The 24,405-nt window shown below is 42.1% G+C and overlaps 1 protein-coding gene across 1 annotated transcript in view; it reads right to left on the bottom strand.

Annotated features, from left to right (window-relative positions):
- The window catches only part of MTHFD1L (methylenetetrahydrofolate dehydrogenase (NADP+ dependent) 1 like), a 187,825-nt gene extending 165,117 nt beyond the window's left edge, over positions 1 to 22,708 (bottom strand). Inside the window, exons 1-7 of the mRNA XM_074333706.1 lie at positions 22,279 to 22,708; positions 16,058 to 16,142; positions 14,841 to 14,891; positions 14,696 to 14,749; positions 11,289 to 11,413; positions 9,927 to 10,027; positions 8,802 to 8,938 (exon numbers count right to left, since the gene is read on the bottom strand). Of these exons, the coding sequence (XP_074189807.1) occupies positions 8,802 to 8,938; positions 9,927 to 10,027; positions 11,289 to 11,413; positions 14,696 to 14,749; positions 14,841 to 14,891; positions 16,058 to 16,142; positions 22,279 to 22,502 (777 nt within the window). The 5' untranslated portion in view covers positions 22,503 to 22,708. The remainder of the gene's footprint in view (positions 1 to 8,801; positions 8,939 to 9,926; positions 10,028 to 11,288; positions 11,414 to 14,695; positions 14,750 to 14,840; positions 14,892 to 16,057; positions 16,143 to 22,278) is intronic.
- Positions 22,709 to 24,405: the final 1,697 nt, after the last annotated feature.

Genomic DNA, 24,405 nt, shown 5'->3' with positions numbered 1-24,405 from the left:
GTAGTTAAAACCAGCAGCTTGGATAAGCGCTCAGAGGGAAATAGATGGAACGGGAAGAAAAGGGGTTACAGTACATCCCTGGAGAGGGCTCACCCTAAATTGTAAGAGAGGAAGAACAAATCACTTGACTCAGGTGCCGCCCAGGAGGTAGGAAAAGAAAAACGGTGTTTTCCTGAAAGCTAAGGAGAAAGGGTGTGGCCGACAGGTTTGAATGACGCCCAATGGCCAAGCAAGCTGAAAGCCAAAAAATCCATTTCTGGCAAGGAGGAACGCATAAGTGACTTTACTATAGAAACGGACATTAGCAACCATGCCTGGTAAATTCTTGCCATTTGAGTCCAGTATGTTCCCTGCATATGAAGAGTTCATTTGGGCAGAGTTTTCATGAGCAAAGTCCCTGGGTACACATAAGTTATTCTAACTTAGAATGTCTAATCGTTTTATTTGAATTAATGGAACATCCACCATAGGATTACTGCTTTATATCTATGGATCCATATCCATTTTCCTGAAATAATAAGCACACTATCAAATAGAAACGTTAAAATAGCTGCATAAGTACTCTAAAATAAGAATGTCAAACCATTTTCATTCAGATGTTGTAACACTTTGGCAAGATGGGAGAATGACAATTTCAGCAAAAGGTAGTTCCCCCACTTTATGCTCATAAAGTGACCTCATCCTGGGAGGCTTTTCCTTTCAGGAATTGGGTATGTTTGTTTTTTCCATTCTCATCCATGATCAATAGAACAGATAACTGGCCTTTAAAATGAAGACCTACCCCGTGGTTATTTCATAAATCAGTATGAGTACAAGCCAAATGGACGATTAGGGATTATAATTACAGCACTTATCTACCAGTTTTTCCCCCAAAGGCCAATAAATGACCTTCCTTTATCTAATGTTCCTAAGTTCACCTTTTACGTCATCATTCTACATATTTACTAGTCAATGTATGAGAGGAGGAAATCAAAGATATTCTGGGTTGTGTTCAAAATGATAGAAAAGATAGTCAATCCCTCTTTAAGTGACCTTGATACTCACAGAAGTTATGACAGATGGTAAAAAGGAAACGTAACCTCAAACCTAGTAATGGATATACTTTGAAAGGTTCATCAAAAATAATTCCCTTCCTCATATCCTAGGAAAAAAATAAAATGAAAAAGCAGAGATGAGAAAAAGTGTGTGTGTGTGTGTGTGTGTGTGTTGGGAGGGAATCTAATGACAGACTCAGAACCATGCAGCACAAAAACGAGGAAATTCCCGTGACAGTTCCAGAGCAACACTTAGCAAGCCACACGTCACGGAGGCAGGGCAGCCGTCACGATTTGTTTATGCCGTTAACCACGTGCTTTATTAGTTTTTATTTTTTAAATTTATTTTTGTATATTTATATTTTCAATTACCGTTGACATTCAATATTGTATGAGTTTCAGGTGTACAGCATAGTTATTTACATAACTTACGAAGTGATTCCCCCCAAGAAGTCTAGTACCCACCTGCCTGTGTACCCAAAGCATGTTCAAATTAACACAAATTGATACTGGCGGTGGGAAATTAGCTTTGCATTTCCCAACACATTTATGCTTTCTAATTCTGAACCTCGTATTGCACATGAGGATTTCTGCATTCTGGGCCTCCGCTGCCTCCTCTGGAAAGTGTGGAAGTTGCATTCAACAGAAAGGAGGGAGGTGCAGTGGGAAGAGTGCTATAGGTGGAGACACCAGATCTAGACTCCAGCCGGGCTCTGCTCCTTTTCACCATTGACCAGGGTCAAGGTATCCTGTCCAACACCCCGTTTTCAGGTGTTTTCATATATTCATGAGATAATATATGAAAAGGCTATGAAAGCTAAATTTTTACACAAATAGAAGGTGCATTATTGTTATAGATTGTTTAAGGCCTTCTGATTAAGGTGGTCTAATTCTACAGCCTACAACGCATTTACACTGGGGGAAGAAGGGGTGAAAGATGGAAACAGGCTCTGTCGCTGATGCAGAAAGGAAAACTGCGGATGATACGCAGGTGGAGTAGAGTTCCTGGCCTGTTCTCTGCAGGACACAGCAGGGAGCCCTTCTCCATTTGCGCAATCCACAGCTTGAAATATCTAAGACTGCCAAGCCTGTGACTTTACACGGCCCCCTCTTGATCACATGTCCCTGAGTTTCAATAGATCGTCTCACAAATCCTTTCCTCAACATTGCTAAATATAAATGGCCTGGTTGGGGGGCTTTTTAAACAGTTCTGTTCACTGCCTTCTCTGGTGTTAATAAGCAGTGCACTGATTAGGCAGAATTAAGAGTGAAAAGAACAGGTGCTGACACCCAAAGGCACTTGCAGCTCTTGAATATTCAAAAATCTGTCAAAGCCCAGGGACCAGCATTACTCAGGTCACTTAGTCACATATTACTGAGGAACCTTGGTATTTCCTTGCCCCAAGATCTGTGGTACCCTGGGGTCGGGGACTATTTTCCCCATCCACCCACAACAGGTGGGGGAGCACAGGGGCTCACACGATGAGGTCGTCCCACGTGTCTGCACCTCTGATCAGGGTGCCCCCCTGCCCCAGCCTCAGTAGGGTGGACATCTTCCCTCTGAGGAGCGAGCCTGGAGGGGTGGTGACAAGCCCAGGCCTCAGGGAGAGAACAACACTCAATCTAGTTCAGCTTCCTTCTCTTAAAAGGGAGTCTGTGTGATTATTAACTATTGGCATAGAACAATGGTGAACTGAGCAAAAGTCTAATATCTTGGGTCTTGGTCTCTCTAACGTTCACCATTTGAGCTGTCAGGTACTTCTGGGTTTTAAAGATTAGAGATTAGACTATGTGATTATCTGGCGTAAGAGCTGACATAGGACAGTGGCTAGAAATACAGGCTGTAGTGCTACTGCCATCATTTTAAAATTATAGATATTTGGAAACTCTCTTTACTTCTTGGAGCCTCAGTTTCCTCATCTTTGATATGGGGATAATGAGTCTTGCCTAATGGGATGACTGTACACAATCAATAGAAAATGTGAGTAAAGGACAGTGCCTGGTTCATAGTAACTACTAACTCCATTAAAATTAGCTACCATTATTGCTGTTACAATATGTTACTGGTTTAAGTGTAGCGTCTCCTGCTACAAAGAATAATTCACTCATCAGAAACTTTAAAGGGGAGAAGACAGTGGGATGACATCTTTAAAATGTTGGAAGAAAAAAATTTGTCAACCAAGAATTCTATATCCAGCAAAACTGTACTTCAAAATAAAAGAGGGAGAAATGAATTTATTTGCATATTAATAAAAGCTGAGGAAGCTCATTATCACTAGATGTGCCCTAAATAACTGTGAAAGGGAGTCCTTCAGGTTGAAATGAAAGGACACTAGACAGTAATCCCAAGCCACATGAACAAATAAAGATCTCCAGAAAAGGCAGTATTATTGCATTTTGGATTTATAACTACACTTTTTATTTCCTACAGGATTTAAAAGACAAATGCATGAAAAACTATAATTTTTTTTTTATTTAAGAAAAAGAATTACCATGTAACTCACTAATCTAGTCCAGTTTAAAAGCTAGGTGTGTTTTTTTCCTTTCCAATCTTTGGAAAAGATTTTTTCCCCCCAAGATTTCATGTAATTCAAATATATTTAGAATTTTTCAATACACTTTTAAAAGCCTTTTATAAACCATGCTAAGCACTGAATTTAAACTGGAAATGACGTTGTGATAATTTAGCTTTGCTCAAAAAAACTACACACTTCGATCCTTCAAATGTGAAAGACCTCTATTTTTTCCTTCTTCTGTTAGTACTAGTTTTGAAGATCTCTGCGCTCAGGAGAAATGAGACCCTCTGAGAAAAAAACCAAAACAAAATGGTTCTCTGATTTCCAGGTGACTTCTTACACACAGTTGGGACTGATGTGATGTGTCACAGGGGAGACCGTTCGCCATCGCTGTCCAGCTCTTCTAACACAGATGCAGAAGAGGCTCTCAGGGGAGTGAGGGGTGCACAGAATCCCCCTGTGGTGCCTGTCACCCTCTTCCCTGCAGAAGGGTACCACTGTGCCTCGCAAGGATTAAATGCAGAAACTTTCTCTCACCTTGGATTGCTTTTGGCATGAAGCTGAACTCATTAGGGTGAGGAAGAGGCTATCTCCAAATCTAGGACAATTCTCCTGGGGCAGAGGGTTCTGTCCCATCCCCACAGAGGGGTCATTCTATTCCAGGGGCCAGGGAAGCAGAGTGTGGGGCCTACGTTCAGGTGGAGGAAGGAGGAAGGAGGGCGATTCCTTAGCCCTATGCAAAAACATCACGCCTGCTGCTCTGGCTCACTGACATCTGACGCTCCAACAAACATGGCTAATTTGGACAAATGCCGAAATATTCTTCCCGTCCCCCACATGTAAATGCATAACACATCTCAAAGCTCAGACACAAAGCAGGAAACTGAGTCTTAATTTTCAACTGATACACTCAGATGGGCATAAGCTATAAAGCTATCAAGTATAGAAATCTACTGTTTTCTCTAGAACTCTGAAAAGGCAAATCTCAGTTCCTTATGTTCAGGTTCCACAGGATTTCATTCGTAATCATTATCCCAAGAATATCCCTAGATTTAGGTAGGAGCTCTATCTATGTAACTAACTCGACAAAACTGTTCCTCAAAATTGTAGGGCCTGGGAGGAAAAGCAGGAATCCCCAGCAGACGTGATGCCAAGGAAAGAGGCTTGCAGGTATCAGAGCCATCACGGGAAGGCAGAAGTCCACAGCTGCAGAGCAAAGGGCTCTCCATTACATTACTAAAAGGTGATAACACTCCTGGTGAAGACCAGAGTGGGAGCAGGCCTGGCCGAAGCTGAGCACCCACTCTCTCTGGAACAGTCTCTTCATTTTGCTTTGGTTTAATTCCCTCTGCCACCACATACTGTTGGGGAACTGCACAGACCATCTCCTCATGCTGTGATGGGCCCACCTGCCTTTCCACGTAGTGGATCAATCTGTATGGTGAAACTTGCCAGTGTCTTTCCTGAGTAACCACTAACAACAGCCAAGCTATTAACGTGAATGTTAATAGGTGCCAAGTTCTGCGCTGAGCAAACTTACACAATTATTGAATTTTTACAGCAGCTCTATGAGGTACGGAGTATCATGACTCCCATTCTACACACGAGACAGGTTCACAGAAGTTAAGCATCAGCTAAGTCTTGACCCCAGAGGTTTGTCATTGAAGCCCACGCTCTACTGTCTTCGAAAGCAGTGCCTACTGGTTGCAGGAGGCTGGATGACTCAATGGTCATCCCAAACTTGAAAGGCTGTATGTAGTTTAGGAGGTGGTAGACACGACTCTCGTATGGTCACCTCCTAAGCCCAAAGCCATCATGCCCTTGGCTTTGGAAATCCCCAACTAGATGGCCAACAGGGATTCTTGTCCCATGTCAGGTACACATGTAAGAAGCATGTAAGAAATTCCCTTTGACCTAATACCCATAAGCCTGTTTGCCCTTTTCATTCCCAAACACTTATCACTGCTGATAATGAGAAGCTAAATGGACTATAATCTTAAAATGCACTATTATTCATTGTTGATGAAATTAGAAGATAAAAATCCCAATTTCTTGTTAAATTGACATGTTCATATTTTTCACAGCATGTGGCAGGAGTAGACACAGCCTGTGCCAGTCGGGTGCCCCAGGATGCTAACCTGAGCCAGGTGCATTTTGTACCATGTTAACTGCCACCATGGTGGTCTGCAGAGGGACTGCTGACCCTCTGAAACAAGGCCCAGCAATGGCCTGTGTTTTACAAATAAAATATAGTTGTAGTGAAAAATCAAAGGTCAGGTAGAAGCATGGAGGCACACTGACGGGAAGGTAAGTGACTAGTGACGTGATAGCTGATGGCATGAAAAACGGGAAGATACAGGCTTTATTTTGCAGTAGGATGGCAGCCTGTCCTTTCTAAGTAGGCCAGGTAGAGGGGGCCAAAAACCAGACACCAAAGAAATTTCAAAGACATGTATGGGAAACCCTGAAGCTTTCTTTCCACATTTTTGGCTTCTAAGATAAAGCAATAGAAAGTGTGAAAGTTGACTGGCTCTAAAATTGACAGGGGTGCTGTTTTAAGTACCAAGGACTTAGGAATAAAACGTGTGTGCAACATGAGCTATTAGAGAAAACCTCAGACTTAGAAAAACAGGAATGCTACCCAATTTCTAGATTCTCTAGAGAGTAAAGCTACTTAATCGTTCTTAAAGTTAGAATGAGACTGATCCCAAAGAAGTCAGGTGATTTATTTCCATAATAAAAAAGTACTTTAAAAGATGTCTTTGTTTTTCAAAAATACAGATACAAATAGCAAAAGTATCTGTGACAGCTGTGAAAACATTCAATTGCCAATGAAGGCTCTTTTCTCTCTTCCACCACAGCTGTTCAGTTCGGGGCAAGGTTTATTTTCCTCTTCCACTAAGCTCCCAACTCAAAAATTCTGGGCCACTCTAAATTACAACACGCTGCCCTTCAATTTCCTTGAGTAGGCTGCCACCATGTGGTGACTGCTCAAAAAGCACATAGGTTTCAGTTGAATTAATTGCCAAACCACCTTCCTGAACTGTCTTAAGAAAGAATGAAAGATCTTTGATCCACCTGCCACTCAAACATTGTACGTCTCGGAGGAGATGCCCACCTCCTCTGGCCAGGACCACAGTGGCTTGTTTCCATTCTCACACAGAGATACGAGGTACACCATCATGGAGATTTTGTTCTGCACTAATCTATTGTATTTAACGCGTTTTCAACTTCACTTTGCTCGAAATTTGTGAAATGCATTGTCATTTTTTTGAAATGGAAAACTTTATTAACTATTTCAGACATGAAAATGCAAAAGAATATAGCACACCTGGATACCTTACCCACTGCACAGTTTAAGACAAAAGACATGACCAGTGTAAGTGAAGGTCCCCAAGTCTCCTTTCCATCTACATCTTTGTCCCTGTCCATAGTTTCCTAATTTGGTTCATAGTTCTCATTCATTTCTTTATACTTTATATGTATGCAGCCCTAAAATATATATACTATATAGTAGTACTGTGTTTAGAGCTTACATAAATGGTGTTCATGAAATGAAATAACATCCTTCTGCAACAACCTTGCTTTTTTTCAATGAACGCTGTTTTTAAAATGTTCTTCTGTTTATACACATATTTATAGCTCTAGTTTTCTTTCAAAACTGTCTTGTTTTTGTCCTTGTGCTTCCATATAAATTTTAGAATCATCTTGTTAAATTCTATAAAGCAATGTTCTGTCAGGATTTTGATTCAAATTTACAGATTAATTTGGAAAGAAACAATGTCTTTAAGATACTGAGTCTTATCCATGAACATGGTATTTCTGCTTTTATTTGGGTCATCTTAATGAGTTTCATCAAAATTATATAATTTCTTTCAAAAGATCAGAAATAACTTTTGTTAAATTTATTCCTAGGCGCCTTATATTCTCACTGCTGTCAGAAATTACATTTTTTAAAAATTTGATTTTCTAACTGTGGGTGTGGTGTTTAGAAATGCAATTGATTTTTGCATCTTCATTTTATACCCAAGAACCCAGCTGAACTCTTATTAATTCTCTTATTTTTAAATAAATTATTTTGGGCTTTTTATGTAGATAACTATATCATTGAGGATTAATAACAGTTTGCTATCTTCTTTTCCAATCATTAAAAATTTCCTTCCTTCCTTCCTTCCCTCCCTCCCTCCCTCCCTCCCTCCATTCCTTCCTGGTACTGCTCGACATTCCCATACAGTGCTGATAAGGAATATTGATAACAGGCACCTTGTCTTTCCTAATTTTAAAAAAAAAGTTTCTAATATTGCACTATTAAATGAGACACTTGCTAGAACTTTTTATAGAAGTTTTATAGAATTAAGGAATCCCTTTACATTCCTAGTCTAAGGGGCTTTCTAGGAAAGTATCATAAAGGATACTAGATGATGTCAAATAACTCTTCTTCATCTACTGCGGTGACAGTAGTTTTTAATCTGACAATGTGAATGACACTAACAGATAATCTGATGTTAAACCACCCTTGCAATCCTATGACGACCCCAACCTGGTGCTGGATTCAGTTTTCTAATATTTTGCTAATCACTATTTCATCTGTGTTCCTAAGTAAAATTCGTCTGTAACTGTCTTTAGCATCTTGTCCCTTGTTTGGGCAATCATAAAACAAGTTAGGGAAGAGTTCTGTTTCTCCCTATTCTCCGGAGAAAAGATTATGACCTGTTCTTTGACTGGTTGAACTCATTTATAAAACCACCCCTTGCCTTTCTGTTTGTTTGTTTGGTGGGTAGACTGATTGAACGTCTTTATATAAGTCAATTTAATTTTACTTAAATCCATTTTGCAAGTTACATTTTCTAGGAAAGTTTTCATTTCACAGAAATTTTCAAATTTACCAGCATAAAGTTGTTCATATTATCCTTTTTAAAAGTAAGTTTTGTTCCCGTGGTTACATTCCCTCATTCATTCCTAATATTGCTGGTGTTTTTTCTCTTCTTAATTATTTTGGCTAGTGGTGTGTCTATTTTGCTAGACTTTTCCAAGAAACAACTTATGGCTTTGTTGATAATCTCTCATATGTATTTGTGTGTGGTTTTTTTTATTTCATTAATCTATGCTCTTTATTGTTTTCACCCTTTGAGATTTTCTGCTGTTCTTTCTCCAACTTCTTACGTTCAGCGCTTAGCTTCTATACTTCCAGCTCTTGTCCTCTTCTAATATAAGCATTTAAGGTTATATTGCCCACCGGGATGATGCTCACCTTGCTTTGAAGCTGAGGTGTTTCCCACTGGGAGCTCATTGTCATCGACCCTTTTCTCTGGAACAGGCATTGTAGGGCGGCTTCCAAAGACCCATGGGCTCCTACTACCAAGATCTTCTTTCCATCTAAGGTGACACCTGCCCACCAAATGAAAATCAGTGTCACAACCAAAACGTCAATGCTTTCCTCCCATACAGCTTTCCCGTAAGGAAAAGAGCCTTTGAAAACCTGGCCCTCTGAGCACCAACCGATAATGACTAGAAGCCATAACTTCCTCTTTCTTGGCAACTTTTATGGTAGAGGGACTGAGAATCATCACCCTGATAACCCACATGATGGAAAAACACCGTCTATGGATTATCTCCGAGATTTGAGCTTAATGGCCAATGTCTTAAAGGTAAATCTTGAAAGTTGATCTTCTAATAGAACTTTGGTATGTATTTTGGAATTTTTGTTTGATTGTTGCTTGTTCAGGTGAGAGGGAAGGGCATTTGCTTTTTTTTCACTCAAGCTGGAATTGAGAAAAATTTAGTAAGCTGAATTTTTTTGCACTCAGCTAGAAAGTCCTCAAATACATGAAACGCTCATTAGCAATTTACTTATCATTAACTTTAATAACCAATAGAAATTACTCATTTCCGTGTCACTGACATAGAAGTGCAAGGTCAGGGAAAGAATGATGGGAATGAAATACTGATTATTCAAAGAGAAACTGCTCACCGATAAATCCCAATCTAGGTTTCTATACCCTAAACTATATCTAAAATTTTCCTCATTTAAGACTTAAATGTATTATCTAGGTCTACATATTGACAGATATGAGTTGAAACTTGAAACATTTTTAATTGTGGTTATTTTCATGAAGAAAAACTGAGAATTTGTTTAAAACAGGTTAATCATTTATCTTTACCAATTTCTCTTTTAAAATATAATATAGTTAATCTTATTAGAAAAATTTGCCATAGTCATTCATATCTTCCAAAAGATGATAAAAATAAAGCCAACACTGAGTATTACTTCCATGTTTCAATTAGAATCTTGACATTCTAGAAATAAATCCTTATTGAAAAATAATGTAAATACCAATAAATAGAAAATAGCAGCATTTCTGAAGGAACATCATACCTGACTTTTCCAGAAGTTCAATTATAGCTCTGGCCACAGGTGAAACAAAACATTCATGGGCATCCCCACGCACCAACTTCCCCAGGTTTATATCTGTTACTCTGAAATAAAAAATAAGGCAACAGGTAAATCAAAACTGGATCAAAAGTCACTCATCTGTAATTTACATGGATTAATCTGAAAAAACATCCAAGTCAGGGTTGGGTAGGTAGAATATATTAAATAATTAAATACAAAGAGTGGGCAGGAATAATAACCATTAGCTTCTTAGAGCAGCCCCTCAGGAAAAGTTGCCTGGTTCCTATGAGTTGGGACGACCTGGGGTGTTCTGGTTCTGTACTACAAAAGGGCAAGTATGTTTTCCAAAATACGTAATATTCTCAGACAGAATTCAAAAAGCCCCCAATGGACTGCAAATTGGTAAAGCCATTATGGAAAATGATTTGGAGGTTCCTCAAAAGATTAAAAATAGAACTACCTTAGGACTCAGCAATTCCACTTCAGGGTATTTATCTGAAGGAACCAAAAACTCATTGGAAAAGACATATGAATATGCACCCCTATGTTCACTGCAGTGCTATTTACAATGGACAAGATAGGGAAGCAACCCAACTGCCCATCAACAGATGACTGAATAAAGAAGATGTGGTACACACATACAATGGAATATTACTCAGCCGTAAAAAAGAATGAGATCTTACCATTGCGACAACACGACGGACATAGAGGGTATTATGCTAAGTGAAATAAGTCAGACTTATTTCAAATACTGAAAGACAAATACTGTATGGTCTCACTTATATGTGGAACCTAAAGAACAAAATAAACGAACACACAGAACAAAAGCAGACTTACAGATACAGAGAACAAATCGATGGTTGCCGGGGGTGGGGAGTGGAGGAGGTGGGGGACTGGGTGAAAAAAGTGAAGGGATTAAGAAATACAAACTCGTCTCTGGGATGTAACGTGCAGCATAGAGAATATAGTCAATAATGGGGCAACAACTACGTATAGTGCCAGGTGGGTACTAGACTAATCGGGGGAAATCACTGCATAAATTATATAAATGTCTAACCATTATTCTGTACACCTGAGAGTAATATAAAACAACACTGAATGTCAACTATAACTGAAAAAAATAAATAATTAAAAAAAATAAAGCAGGTGGATCAAGGAATAAAAATTCTCAAACTCCCAAAATATTATTATTTAAATGATAGTCAATTTTAAATTATATTAAGTATTACAATGATTTCTTTCCTCTCAATTACTGACATAGTTGAAAGAGTGGAATAAAATAATCACAGTAGAAAAAACTCATTTAGCAATTAGAGTTGATTGTTTTCCTTTACATTATCTTACCCATCTACATCTTTTTCTGGCTTCAGGGCATTGAGGACTTTGTTGCTAAATGAGTTCTCAGAGATCTGAAGGGCAAGACCATGCACTCTGATGTCTTCATTAATCTTCAAGATTTCATCTATAATCTGAAGAGGAAACAATGAAAATCTGTTTTGCAAAAATCAACAAAGGAAGCTTTATAGAAAAACACAGAGTCAAAAAATATGCATCTATTGTAGTTTGTTTTTTACTCCTTGTTGACGATTTGGTGTAAAGCACAACACGGAAGTCTATTTTCTCTTTTCACAATGTTTATAAAAGCTCAAAAAAAGCTTGGCTGAATTGTTTCGTGACTTCTTGGTCTTTCTTATCGCTCTACTCTCTGCCAGAACAGAATAGAACAGAACAAAACAAAACCAAAGCTCAATAGTTAATAAAATTTAGATAGGCAAAAGACGTTTCGCTGTCAACAATCATATGTAAGCCAAGCGGACTGCCAAGTTTTCAGGGAGGCCAGGAAGCATGAATCTTAGGCACCCCACCTGGCCCAGCCAAGCCTGTGTTTCAAACACAAGGTGTTCAACAAAACCTTACTAATCATGACATCCAAGTTGTTACTCAGGCCTTCATGTTCTCTGGACTGAGTGCTACACAGAAAGCATTTCCAAAGGTTTATGACAGAGAAACCCTAAACACAGATATCTTATAGGAAAGTAAGATAAATTACTATTTATGAAAAAGACCAAAGTACAGTTTGGGAAGCTAATGTAATAGCTAATAAATAGCTAGCTATGTCTTTAAATAAGCAATGCTCTGTCCCCTCTCTGTTTATCCCTATTTTTATGCCAGAAGAGAAAGGATTCGTTTCACTTAATATTATTTGTTCATAAATAAGAGAGCTACTAACCTATGAATAAGGATCTCACTAAGAGGCAGTGTGAGTTTACAATTTTTGTGTCACTGCCTAGCAGAAATCACTATGGTAAGAGAAGAAAACGCTATTTGATGTACAAAATTCAAAAAGAAAATTTTATCTCATTCCTCCACCGTTCTTTCATTAATCCAACAATTGTTGAATGTTTTGAGTACCTACTTTAACCAGTTCTAAGTAAACAGAGGTGTAAACAAAATTCCTGCCTTCATGGAGCTTATATTTTAGCGGGAAAGACAAGACCAATAATAATAATAACCATTATTATTATTGTTATACTATAATCTTTGAAAGTAGTAAATGATATAAAGAAAAACAGAGCAAGTTAAGCAGGGTAAAGGACTGACAGAGTGATGGCAGGCGGGGGCTAATCAGAGTGGGTGACATCTAAATAGCACCCAGAATGAAGTGAGGGCACTATTGTTACGTGTAACTACGATGGTAGAAGCAACCACGACAAAAGTTTAATAAATTTACATCTTTACTCTTTTTCCAACATAGTAATACCACACAAATTCCCATTTATCAGAATTTCAAAGAAAAATAGGGTATTAATGACTCCTTATCAAAAAATAAGTCAAGGGGGGAAAAAGTCAAGGGTTACAATACCAGTGGCAAAACAAGCTAAAAAAAAAATGCAAATTCTACTGCAGACAATGGGTGTCCTTCAGCAAAGGAACAACACATTTCTCTGTTGTTTTTTTGTTGTTAATAGTGGTATAGTAGCTGTGTCCATATTTGTAATATACTAAAATTTCAACTATTTGCCCAATGGAACTATTTGCCCAATATCCAGTTTCCCGTCCTAGTTAGTAATAAACTCTTGATTTTTAGCTGTGATTATAAGTGATCTAAGGTCACCTTGTGTAAACACTACATTTCCTAGCCTCCCTTCATCGTGGCCAAGCAATTAGGTTCAGGCCAATGGAATGGAAGCAGAATTGTGACTTTTAGGAAAGGCCCCTGAAGGAAAGAGACAGGGGGCCTGTCTGGCCTTTGGCCTTCCTTTTTCTTGCTGGTGATAAGAACTTGTTGAACTGAGTCCTGTGATCCTGGAAAACAGGAACAGTTATGAAATCATCCCCCCTGCCTCAACTGCAAAGAAACCTTCCACATTTGACTTAGATAAGACTCACGGATACTTCCTTATCTACCTAGGATGAGGCCAGACAAATTCCCTACAAATTCCCATTTTTTAAGTCTCATAAATGATTAGCAGAACTATTTGTCCCCACTGATCAAGCCAAACAAATTGCTTGTTAATCAGACTTTGGGCGAGCGGCTCTCCCTCCCCAGGTTCCTAAACTTTGGCTTACCCTGAGCCCAGTTAGCAGACAGCCCCTTCTGAGAACAGGCTGGCCTCAGGGTAAAACACTGTCTGATCTGCTATGTCCTCAAGCCACCCTTTCATCCCATTTTCTCACACTGGGTTCTTTCTAGCCTTCTCCATCCTTCCAAAGACAAGAACAACCCTCTGCCTAAGTCTCAGAGGCTACGGATCCTGTGGTCAGAGTGCTTTCCCTGACGTAATAGTCCATTTCACCACCTTGCAATAATTCTTCTGAATTATGTCTCCCCTTACTAAGTCGGGATTTCTTTTTTTATTGGACACTGGCTAGAATGTGGATGTGACATGCAGAGTTCAGTGTGCCTTCTTGGACATGAGGTAGCACAACAAAGATGGTGGAGCAGTAAGATCGAAGGAGCCTGAGTTTCTAATGACTCTGTGATGCCAGCACACCTGCTTCTAAATGTTATTCATGTGCAAGAAAAATGAACTTCTCTGTTATTTCAGATTCAGCTGTTTGAGGTTTTCTATCACTGAAAGTCAAATCAAAGTTTCACTGCCACAGTCAGTCTGAAGAAAATCCAGCCACAGAAGAACCAGGAACCCATGGCCAGTGGTCCAGTTTCTTCACCAATACTTATGGGGGTGGCTGCTTCTCTCAGGCTTGAGATGATACGAGTGAAATCTGTTACGCTGTGCCTGGCAGACAACTAAATCACATGCAACCACAGCTAAAGGTTCCTAGAGGTATTTTTTATCAGCTGCCCCAAAACACCATTGGAGAATTTACAGAATGTTAGCCTGGAAAAGATCTAGAAGATTATCATCCTGTTCCTATTGATAAGGCAACTGTGACCCAGAGAAGCCAAAGGAATGATGGCCCAAGGGCAAACAACCCATCAGGACAGAGCAAAGCCAGAACTCATCCGCAGACACTGACAGCCAGACCATTTTCACTAGAGGACGCTGCTGCTATTGCTGAAGAAACAGAATCAAAGTCGCCACAGCGTAGCTCACGTCTTCAGTGGAAAGATGCAGTGAGGGACAAATAGATCAAGGAGTATTTATACTAGAGGGAAACAGGAATTCTTCCCTCTAAAAGTTCAGCCACAAGAAAAGGATCCACCTGTTGCAGCCACAGATGCTAACAGGTATATTAGGTCTAAAGAGGAAAGCAAAATAAAGGTTCACGTGTGCTGCTGTACTTACCTCGTCCTCACTGCTCTCTGGAGGAAGGCAAATGTGAGTGATGTTCAGACCAGCCTGAAAAGAGAACACAAGGTTAGTTTGTTACTGTAAGAGAATGTATCATCAAAAAAATTAAAATGAATTTTTGAACAGCAACAATTCTCACCTCCTCAGCCAAATTCTGGTTTACTTCCTGCATCAAGTTTTCCTCCCCTGCCTTAGGAGAGGGAAGTAAGGAGAATATAACAACATCAAAACATCTTGAAAAGGCACAAACATAACACAGAGACTAATTTTGTGATTATAAGCGATCTAATTACGATGATAAGGAAAATGTAAAAAAAAAAAAGGAAGCTTATTGCTCATAAAAGGGGACCAATGGCTGGTATTTACCAACACATCGGTTTCTCAGGCTTTCAAATGAATCACTTTTTAAAAATTATAGCTCCCTCCCTCCCTCCCCAAAGCATATATGGCCACATAGCCAGCCAGCATCCCTTTCTAAACAGAAGGCACCAAAGACAGGGGTTGGATGACTTGCCCTGGGATGGAAACCAGAGTCCCAGGAGGCCCAGGCTCCTGATCTACTTTTCCTTCTACGCTTCTCACTGGCCTATCTTTGTAGGGGATGTGGAGACAGACCCCAGAGAATACAAGTGACTCGAGCATAGCTCTACAGTCTCGAAAATCACAGCGTTCATGGAACTAGACGCTGCTATCTTCATATGTCTAATCCATGCCAAAAATAAATGACAGCAGCAGCCCAACTGTTGTGCTGTGTTAGTTTACAGCCTTGGCTCACCTCATTATTTCCCTGCACCTGTCATCGCACGGGTGTGCCAAAAAGAATGGCAAACAGTGCCAACTGCCGTTGGGAACCAAGGGGCTGCAGCCAAAAGATGTACATGGAATGCGGAAGTACTTCTGACATGTAATAACTTCTGGCCCTTCAAACTTATGGCAGGCTTTAAAAGTCTTAGTAGGAAGGTTACCCAATACCATGCTCAGCAAGCATCTGTCTCCCACAGAAAACAAGGGGAACGTTTTCTCCCTTATCGCTTTCAAATTACATGCGATAGCATTTATGAGCACACATGGACCACTATAAGCCCTGTGCAATGGAACTTCTGTGAGTGCCTACCTCTGAAAGCTCCCCACACCAAATGGAAAAAGACTCATAAAAGACGCTCAAGCAGAGCGTAACCTTGTGGAAGCAAAATGACCAAAAGAAGGGGAAAATGACAGCAGTTCCAACAAAGCCCGCTCTTCCCGCCAAGAAGCCTGAATGGGACCTCCGTGACAAGAAATGCAGCTGGTCGTTTAGAAGGTAACTATACACAATTGGAAGGTATCCTAAAACAGGACAACCTGCCATCAGCTTACCTGAATAATAGCAAGGACCGGCATAAAGGCAGGGTTTTTTTCTTGCAATAAACTCAGAACTTCTTTCGAATTCTGAATGACTTCTCTACATTGAGAAAGAAAAACAACATAGCATATCATTGTTAATGACTAGATAGGATGGGTACAACACAGTTCTTTAGAAAGTTCATTACTGTAAAGGAGAATGATTAGACAACATAAGGATGGGCTCCAAGGGGGAACGGGAGGGCGTTTAACAATGAAACCATGAAACACTAGCACAGTGTAAAATGTGACAATCTAATTTTAAAAATAAGCAGAGATTCACAAACCAGATGTCAACAGCAATCTTCTACGGGTGAGTTTTTCTCTTATATTTTCCAAGTCTACTATAATGAAAAGTTTAGGTTTCTTCAGAAGTGAAATAATCTCCTTCTTCCATCGTATGCTCTCCTTTCCAGAAAAAGGGGTTCATGGGGAAAGCAAACATTGGTGGACGGAGGGTAATGAAGACAGGGAGTTCGGGAGGGGGCGTGCTGTGGGAGAAGTGGGGGTCAGAGCAAATTCCAAGTCCCAGAGTCCAGAGAAGGAATGGCAGGAGCATCGGAGCTCTTGCTCTCCAGCATGTGTAGTCACTTTGGCTCAAATAAACTCTTATAAACATTTTTAAAAAGGAAGGGAGGAAAGGAGGGAGGCATGGGAGGTCAAGGACGGAAGGGAAAGTGAAGGAAACGCTGCAGAAATACTGGGGTTGTACCAGAATTGGATCCTCTTCCCAAGGCCTCTTAGGGAGAGAGCCTCTCATTCCTGTGGGCCCCGCACTCTGCAATTGGACCTCCTAAAAGTACCAGCAGAGGCCACCTCCACCTTAGCGCCACCGGGGTGCCAGCCCAGGGCAGGGCAGACCTAGCGAGGGTGAACGTCAGGCTCTGGGATGAGCGATTTCCGAGACCACCTGCACCACCATCCCTACAAAATGTTCCACTTGCCTATGAAGTCGGCTTTTGTTTCCTCCCACAATAAAAGACAAAAGGCTTAGCCAAGGCAGTCCCCAGCCTTCAGTGTTTAATCATCTTTCAATTTTGTTTCCTGTCTCTGAGGGGGTCTTGCACACACATAACAGCTTTCAAAAAATGCGAGGTGACGGTCCAGCCCGATACCATCAGAAATAAATCGCCAAGGGCAAAGAGACACAAGTCAGCTTCTCCAGGTTTTCAGAGAGGAAGAGGAACATAAGTGGAAGAAACTGCTCTGAAGCAGGGGGACGAGGAGAGAGGGGTGCTCAGTAAACGTTTAAGAGCTTCGACACTAAACCAGGATGAGCTTTTCTATTGTCAACTTGGCTAGAAGACACAACTCAGGAGAGCATGCAACTGTACGTGCTCTGTGAAAATATTTGTTTTGTTTTTAAATACTGGGGATAAGCAACTTAATTCCCAGTGAAATTACTGCATTATTGTGTTGCATAAATGAGACTATATATGAAAGTTTACAAATCACCTTATAAACGATCACTAAAATCTTCTGTCAATCGTGTGACCAAGGGCCATGTGTTGGTGCCATTTCTTGCCTTCAAGACTGCTAATTTGGGCCAAGTTGAATCCTTGTTTCTGTCTAGTTCAGGAAGGCACTTTAAATCAGGGAGCGTCTGTAATGTGTATTTGCTTTAGGCTGCCAGAATAATGGCTACATTTCTCAGTCTCCCCTGCAGCTAGCTGTGGCCATGCCAGAGTCTGGGAGGCAGTAACGATAACATTATCAAGAACAACCAATTTAAGTACATCCCTGAATGCTGAGGCCATTTATTGATAATATTCTACATTTCAACTTTTCAAGTTTTTCAAAGGCAAAAGAGGTACCAGTGAATAAATACAGTGAAGATTTCCAAACCGGTCTCTTTCAAAGACAGACAGCCATCTGTATTCCAAGAAATAGTGCAGGCTGGAAACACGGTGGAGCATTTAATAAACCACTGCACTGGCAATTACTGGATACATTTTACATAATAGTAACAGTAGTCATGCTAAAGCTGATAATAACGGCTTACATTACTGGGTACTTCCTATGAATGCTTCCACGCATTGTGCTCTTCTGAGTTTTCGCTCCACCTGTCCACCCTGCTAGAGAGCACATTTCCAAGTCTTGCCTGTAGTTTGATGAGGTCACATGACTAACCTCGGACCAATAGGCTGTGAGCACTGTCCAGAAAGAAATGAGGAATGTGCAGCTAAGAGAAAGGTGCACCAGCAACCTGACCCTCCTTCCTTCCTGCTGGCTGGGAGACCTGAGCAGCTGCCTTTTACGCAGAGCTGCGGCAGTGAGGACGTATCTTAGAGTCTTCCCTGGACTGCTTACCTCTGGATAATCAAGTCCTCAGTTATTTTGGGGTATTTTATTAGAGCAACCTCTCCTGATTCCTATTTTATACGCAGGCCTGATCTGGGAGCTTAAATCTTATTTATTATGTTATACCCATTTAAGATAGAGAATGAGAGACATACCATTGTTTTATAAACCACTAAGAAAGAAAAAGTGCTGCCAATTAAACTAGGGTACAATCTTAACATAGTGTATTAAAATAATTTTTTAGACCTATTTAGACTGAGTTTTTTTGGGTCATAAACCAATCATATATGACATAAAAAGGAAAACACGCCAAAAACTTAATTGAATTGAGATATTCCTAAAACTTCTTCACATTCAGGATCTGACTTTTCTGAGTTACTATTTTGACTCACAGTGCTTGGTGTCAGTTTTAATTTTTTCATAAAGAAAACATTGGAGATTATGGTCACCACCAGAAATGGCAGGTCACTATGCTTTTGAGAAGCTTATTCTTTAAATTTTCTGATGCCTGTCCATGAAATAAATCGAGAGCTCACATACATAGGTTCCGACACATCTATTCCAGATGACTTCTAAGCTAGGCCCACTTCCCCTTTCCTTCCAAGTCTTAGGGGACTATATTGGAGAAAAGTTTTGTTAGATGAATCCACATAAGTCAAAAGGTACAGCAATGTGCAAAGCTATGGCCAAGTCCCACAGGTACAGGCAATGACAAGTACGCTGTGATTGACACCTGACCAACAACAACTAAAAACCACAATCAACTGAAAGATAAATACCAGTTTGGGAGATACTAAAAATGTGCCTCAAAGAATCACTAGAGTACAGTAATATCCACAACAACCTTATAAAGCAGGTGATATTATGGTTTCAATTTTGTATAGTTCTTCAAGGACTGAGATCAAACAGCTTGCCCGAACTCTCACAGTTATTAAGTGATGGAGTCATATTGTAAAGCAAGGTGCCTATTTCTTAACCATAATCCTATGAAGCAGTAATAAACGAAGTGTGATAAAAAAATATGGTGAATGTTTAAATTAAAAAAACATTTATTACAGTAAAAGACGCATTGCCATTAACCCCCCCTCACTTTGAACACACTCATCCCATCCTTTTTGTCCCTTTCTGAAGCAGTTCTGGAAGCCCTCTTTCGTGAGTGTCTTTAGTTACACTGTCCTGGCTGCCTCAATGTCCTGAATTGATTCAAAACATTTTCCTTTCAAGGTCATTTTGCCTTTGGGGAAGAGCCAGAAGTCGCACGGTGCCAGATCTGGTGAATAAGATGAATGAGGACACACCGTAATATTTTTATTTGACAGAAATTGCCATACAAGAAGTGATGTGTGACAGAGCACTGTCATGATGGAGACTGAAGTAAAGACACTCACGAAAGAGGACTTCCAGAACTGCTTCAGAAAGGGACAAAAAGGATGGGATAAGTGTGTTCGAAGCAAAGGGGAGTATTTTGAGGGGGATTAATGGCAATATGTCTTTCACCGTAACAAATTTTTAAAATTTAAACATTCACTGTATCTTTCGATCACATCTTGTATTGTATAAAACTTTCTTCTTCTAGTTGAGAAGGGGAGTTAAGAATGGCTTTTGTATTTTAACTGGTTAAAAAATATTTCAAAATAATATTTTGTAGGGGCGGCCGCATGGCTCAGTTGGTTACAGCGTGAACTCTTAACAACAAGGTTGCCGGGTTCAATTCCCACATGGGATGGTGGGCTGTGCCCCCTGCAACTAAAGATTGAAAACAGTGACTGGACTTGGAGCTGAGCTGCACCCTCCACAACTAGACTGAAGGACAACTACCTGGAGCTGATGAGCCCTGGAAATACACTGTTCCCCAATAAAACAAATAAAAAAAATATTTTGTGGCATGTGAATATATGAAATTCCAATGTCACTGTCCATAAATAAAATTTTGAATTTCACCAATAAAAACTGTAAAACTGTGTTTTTCCTCACATCACAGTACCTACACAGTATGTTCTATTTTTGCCTTTTGGCCTGCAAAACCTAAAATATTTGCTGGCTAGTCCTTTACAGAAAATGTTTGCCAACTCCTGGCTTAGAATGCTGTAAAAATAAACATAATAGCCACCATTTGTCTAGGGCATAGTATGTGCTGTGCCAGTTCCTGGACTATGCAGTTTACGTTCTCTCATGTAACTCTTGCCATAACCCTTTGCAGTAGACACTAACATTTTTCCTCCACTGCAGTGAGGGTCTGGCCAGCCCAGTGCAACAGGAGCCTAACTTAGGCCCCCTATTGACCATTCTAATCTCTCAATCAGCCATTGCTTTAAATGAAAGAACATGCATGAATAAAACCCAAGAATTACCCAAATATTGTCATTCAATCACCAACCATGCCACAGGTCCATTCCCTAAACCAGGCACTCTCCACTAGAAAGGATCTAGCAGTGAACAAGAGAGAAAAAGCCCCTGACCCCAAAGCGCTTTCATTCCAGGTGGAGGAGACAGATAATACATGAACGAGAAAATTTCAAGTAGTGATAAGAGCTACCCAGAAAATAAAACAGGGTGATGGGATGGTGGTTTTGCCTCCCATACTGTCCTCAGACTCTCACCCATCAAGAGGACCTCTGCTATAAACTGATGACATTAAAATCTAATGACCTGAAGAGACCTAAAGTAACTACAACATTCAGAAAGACCAGGTAAACTAAACAAAGGGCTCTTTAGAGTCATCTGTCACATCACAGAGTCTTGGAAACAGAGGGGAAAGGCAACCACTTTTAGAATGAAGGATAGAAGGAAAACAAAAGAGGATGTGAACGGATGGAGGTGGAACAGCTTGTCCAGTGACATGGAATTAGGAATCCTAGTTCGGGGTGGGGAGGCAGGCAAGGGCTTTCCAGCCACCTCCAGATGTGCCCGAGCGCTTCACTCTACATAGTCTAGGTCCCCCCGTTAACACACTTCTCCAGGAAGGGCCTGAGAAGGCGCTTCCCTCTCTCTCCCACTGAGGGTCAGGAGGGCCGAAGACTGGAGGGTGGAGGCGTGGTGGGGGGAGGGGGGAGGCGTGGTGGGGGGAGGGGACGGAGGCACATGGCATCTCAGGTGGAGTCAGGGGAAGACTCGTTCCCAGTCTCCCAGTTCGCCAGTGGGTCGGGAGAGAACTTCTGAAACACAGCTGCGCAGGGGATTCCTTGCCCACCACGCAGCGATGCTGGAAACGCGTCCGCACCGACTTCTCAGGCCGCGCCCGCCTTATTATCGGGTAGGCCGGGCTCCACGTTAACTTGTTCAGAAAAAAATGGTGCAACTCCAAAACACGCTCGCTCCCTCGCAGAAGGTGGCGGCGTTTCGGGAGAGGGCAAACCTCACCCCCACAGGGAGCCGCTAGCAGCCAGCGTTCCAGACGCGGAGCCCCTGCGTGGGCAGGAGCCAGGCCTGGGCCCCACACACTCTACGGAGCTCGGAGATCGCACCGCGTCGGCATCCGCGATCCCGACCCGCCTCCCGCCCTCTGCCTCCCGCCTTCCACCTCCCGCCTCTCGCCCTCCGCCCTTTCCTGCCCAGGCCGCGCCCCGCGCCGTAGCAACAGAGCCCGCGCCCACGGCGCACGTGAGTGCCGTCTGAGCTCCGCAGCGCCTGCCGGGGGACCCCTCGCCCAGGGATGCCCCCGTCGGTCTTCCCGCGCGCCGGGCCCGCCCTGCCGGTGCCCGCGCCCCCCCTCCCTCCCTGCCCGCCAGCGCCCCTAACAAGTTGGCACCAAGCACTCGCCTCCCTGCGCCCCGCAAAAGCCTCCACGGAGACCCCCCGGTCCCCCGCCGAGACCTTAGCGCTCCGGCCTTCCCACCCCCAGGGTCCCCGGCCGCCGCCTCTGGGGCCCTGGACAGCGGCGAGCGCCGGACACTCACCTGACGATCGAGTTCCCCGCCGGGGGCGCCCGGCTGCCCCGGCCGCGGCTGCTCCCGGCCTGGGCATTCTGCTGCCGCCTCTGCCCTAGCAGGCCCTCGCCGCCGCCACATCCGCCGCCGCCGCCGCTGCTGGCGCGACAGGGCGTTCGGAGGCGACGCGGCGGGCCCGCGGGCTGAGGCGGGCGGCGGAGCTGGCGCAGGAAGAGCGGCAGGCGCGCGCTCATGGCGCGGGCGGTGCAGCGAGGTGGCGGCGAGGCGGCGCGAGCGAGGGTTGGCAGGTCCTCCCGCCACGCGGAGATGAGGCTGCAGAACACGGGGGCGAGGCGACAGCAAGTTCCTCCCCGGGGGCGGGCGCCAAGGAGAAGCACCAGGTCCAGCCGGTAACCCGCCAGTGGCAGGAAGGACCGGTCTCTTCCTCCTCAGCGGGACCAGAAGCCCCTAGGGGGCACTGCACCTAGAGGCCGTGAGGATGGGAGGGCGGGGGCCTACGGGACAAGGGGCCGCTTGTGGGAGTTGCCAGGACGCCAAGGGCAGGCTTTTAGGCATTTGCCTTACTACTCGAAATGTGGCTAGCAATAAAAATCAGAGGAGGGTGGGCCACAGGGTGGAGCTCAGGCCCTGCCCTGAGCCGGTACATCTTTCCTCTGACTAGGATGCTGATGCCGCCCTGCCCTCAGGTGGCAGGTTGCTTCCTGGAAGGGCTTTCTGTGTGGCAGACCTGGATAACGGCTTGGGTTAGGCTGAAGCAGCCTACCAATGAAGAATGTGGGGCCTTGGAGTTCAAATGCGGACTTTGTAAGCTTTAGGCAAAGTACTTAATTTCTGTGAACCATAGCTGCCTCATCTGTTAAAACGAGTACCGATATTTTGTTATAATCTTACAAGGATTATAATTCCCAAGTAGGAATAAAACGAGTCCAAATTATAAACACTGGTTTTCCATCAGCTAAGCACTGTACTAGGTGCTGGACAGAGACTTCATTTAATCCTAACAAACGTAGTGAGTACTGTCCTGATTTTCAACCTCGGGAAACAAGTCCAGAGTCCTCATAGGTCAGTTGATTTTGCGGCAGAGCCGGGAGTTTGCTCATGTTCTTAATCTTATACTATTGTCTATATTTTTCATTGTAGGATTATTGCCACATCTGACACGCGATGACTTTTTTGGTATGGGAATAGCTAACATTTCCACAACCCTGTGAGGTAGGTATTACCACCATTTACATAGGAAACGAAGTCACAGAAGTAATGCCTAATACAAGCATATAAATATGGGAAACGAGATTTGAATGGCCTATTCACCTATTGCTGTGATGACGAAGGGAAGTCATAAAACCATATGGAGGCTTATTTGTCTTATTATAAATTGGGGATCATTCATTTAACATTCATCGGACACTACTGAATACAGACCACTGTTCACAAAGATGAAAATCATCCAGTCTATAGGGGATATATTGGAAATTTCTGTACCTCCCTCTTAATTTTGCTGTGAACCTAAAACTGCTCTAAAAAGGCAGTCTTAAAAAAACAAACCAGTTCCTGCCCTCAGGAATTTCCAATAGTAACTCCACCACAGTAGTGACAATTTGCCACTTCACCTGACCAGTGCTGACAATAGTGATGTTTAAAAAGACTGTGGAAATACACATTGCATGATCCCTTTATAGGAAATGTCCAGAACAGGCAACTCTGTAGAGACAGAAAATACATTAATGGTTGCTTATGGCTTGGGGTGGAGGGATGGGGGAATTGGGAAGTGATGACTAATGGGTACAGCGTTGCTTTCTGAGGTGATAAACACCTTCTAAAATTAATTGTGATGATGATTCACAACAAATCTGAATATTCTAAAAATCATTGATTCGTACACTTTAAATGGGTCAATTGTATGGTATGTGTATTCTGTAATTGAGATAAATTTGGACGTAAGTCAAAAAAGCTTGTTTTCAGTATAAGGAATAATCTGAAATTAAAATGGTATATATAAATAATTTATTATATATTATATATATATATGGAGTAAGAGTGCGTTTGCTGTACACCAGGGTCTATGCTAGGCGTGTAGTTGAGGAATTAACTGTGAACAAGACAGCAGGCCCGGGTCACAGAGTTTACTATACAGTA

The sequence above is a fragment of the Rhinolophus sinicus genome, linkage group LG05 (assembly GCF_036562045.2).
Source record: "Rhinolophus sinicus isolate RSC01 linkage group LG05, ASM3656204v1, whole genome shotgun sequence".
Classification (NCBI taxonomy): Eukaryota; Metazoa; Chordata; class Mammalia; order Chiroptera; family Rhinolophidae; genus Rhinolophus; species Rhinolophus sinicus.
This window is presented reverse-complemented; position numbering and strand designations above follow the sequence as displayed.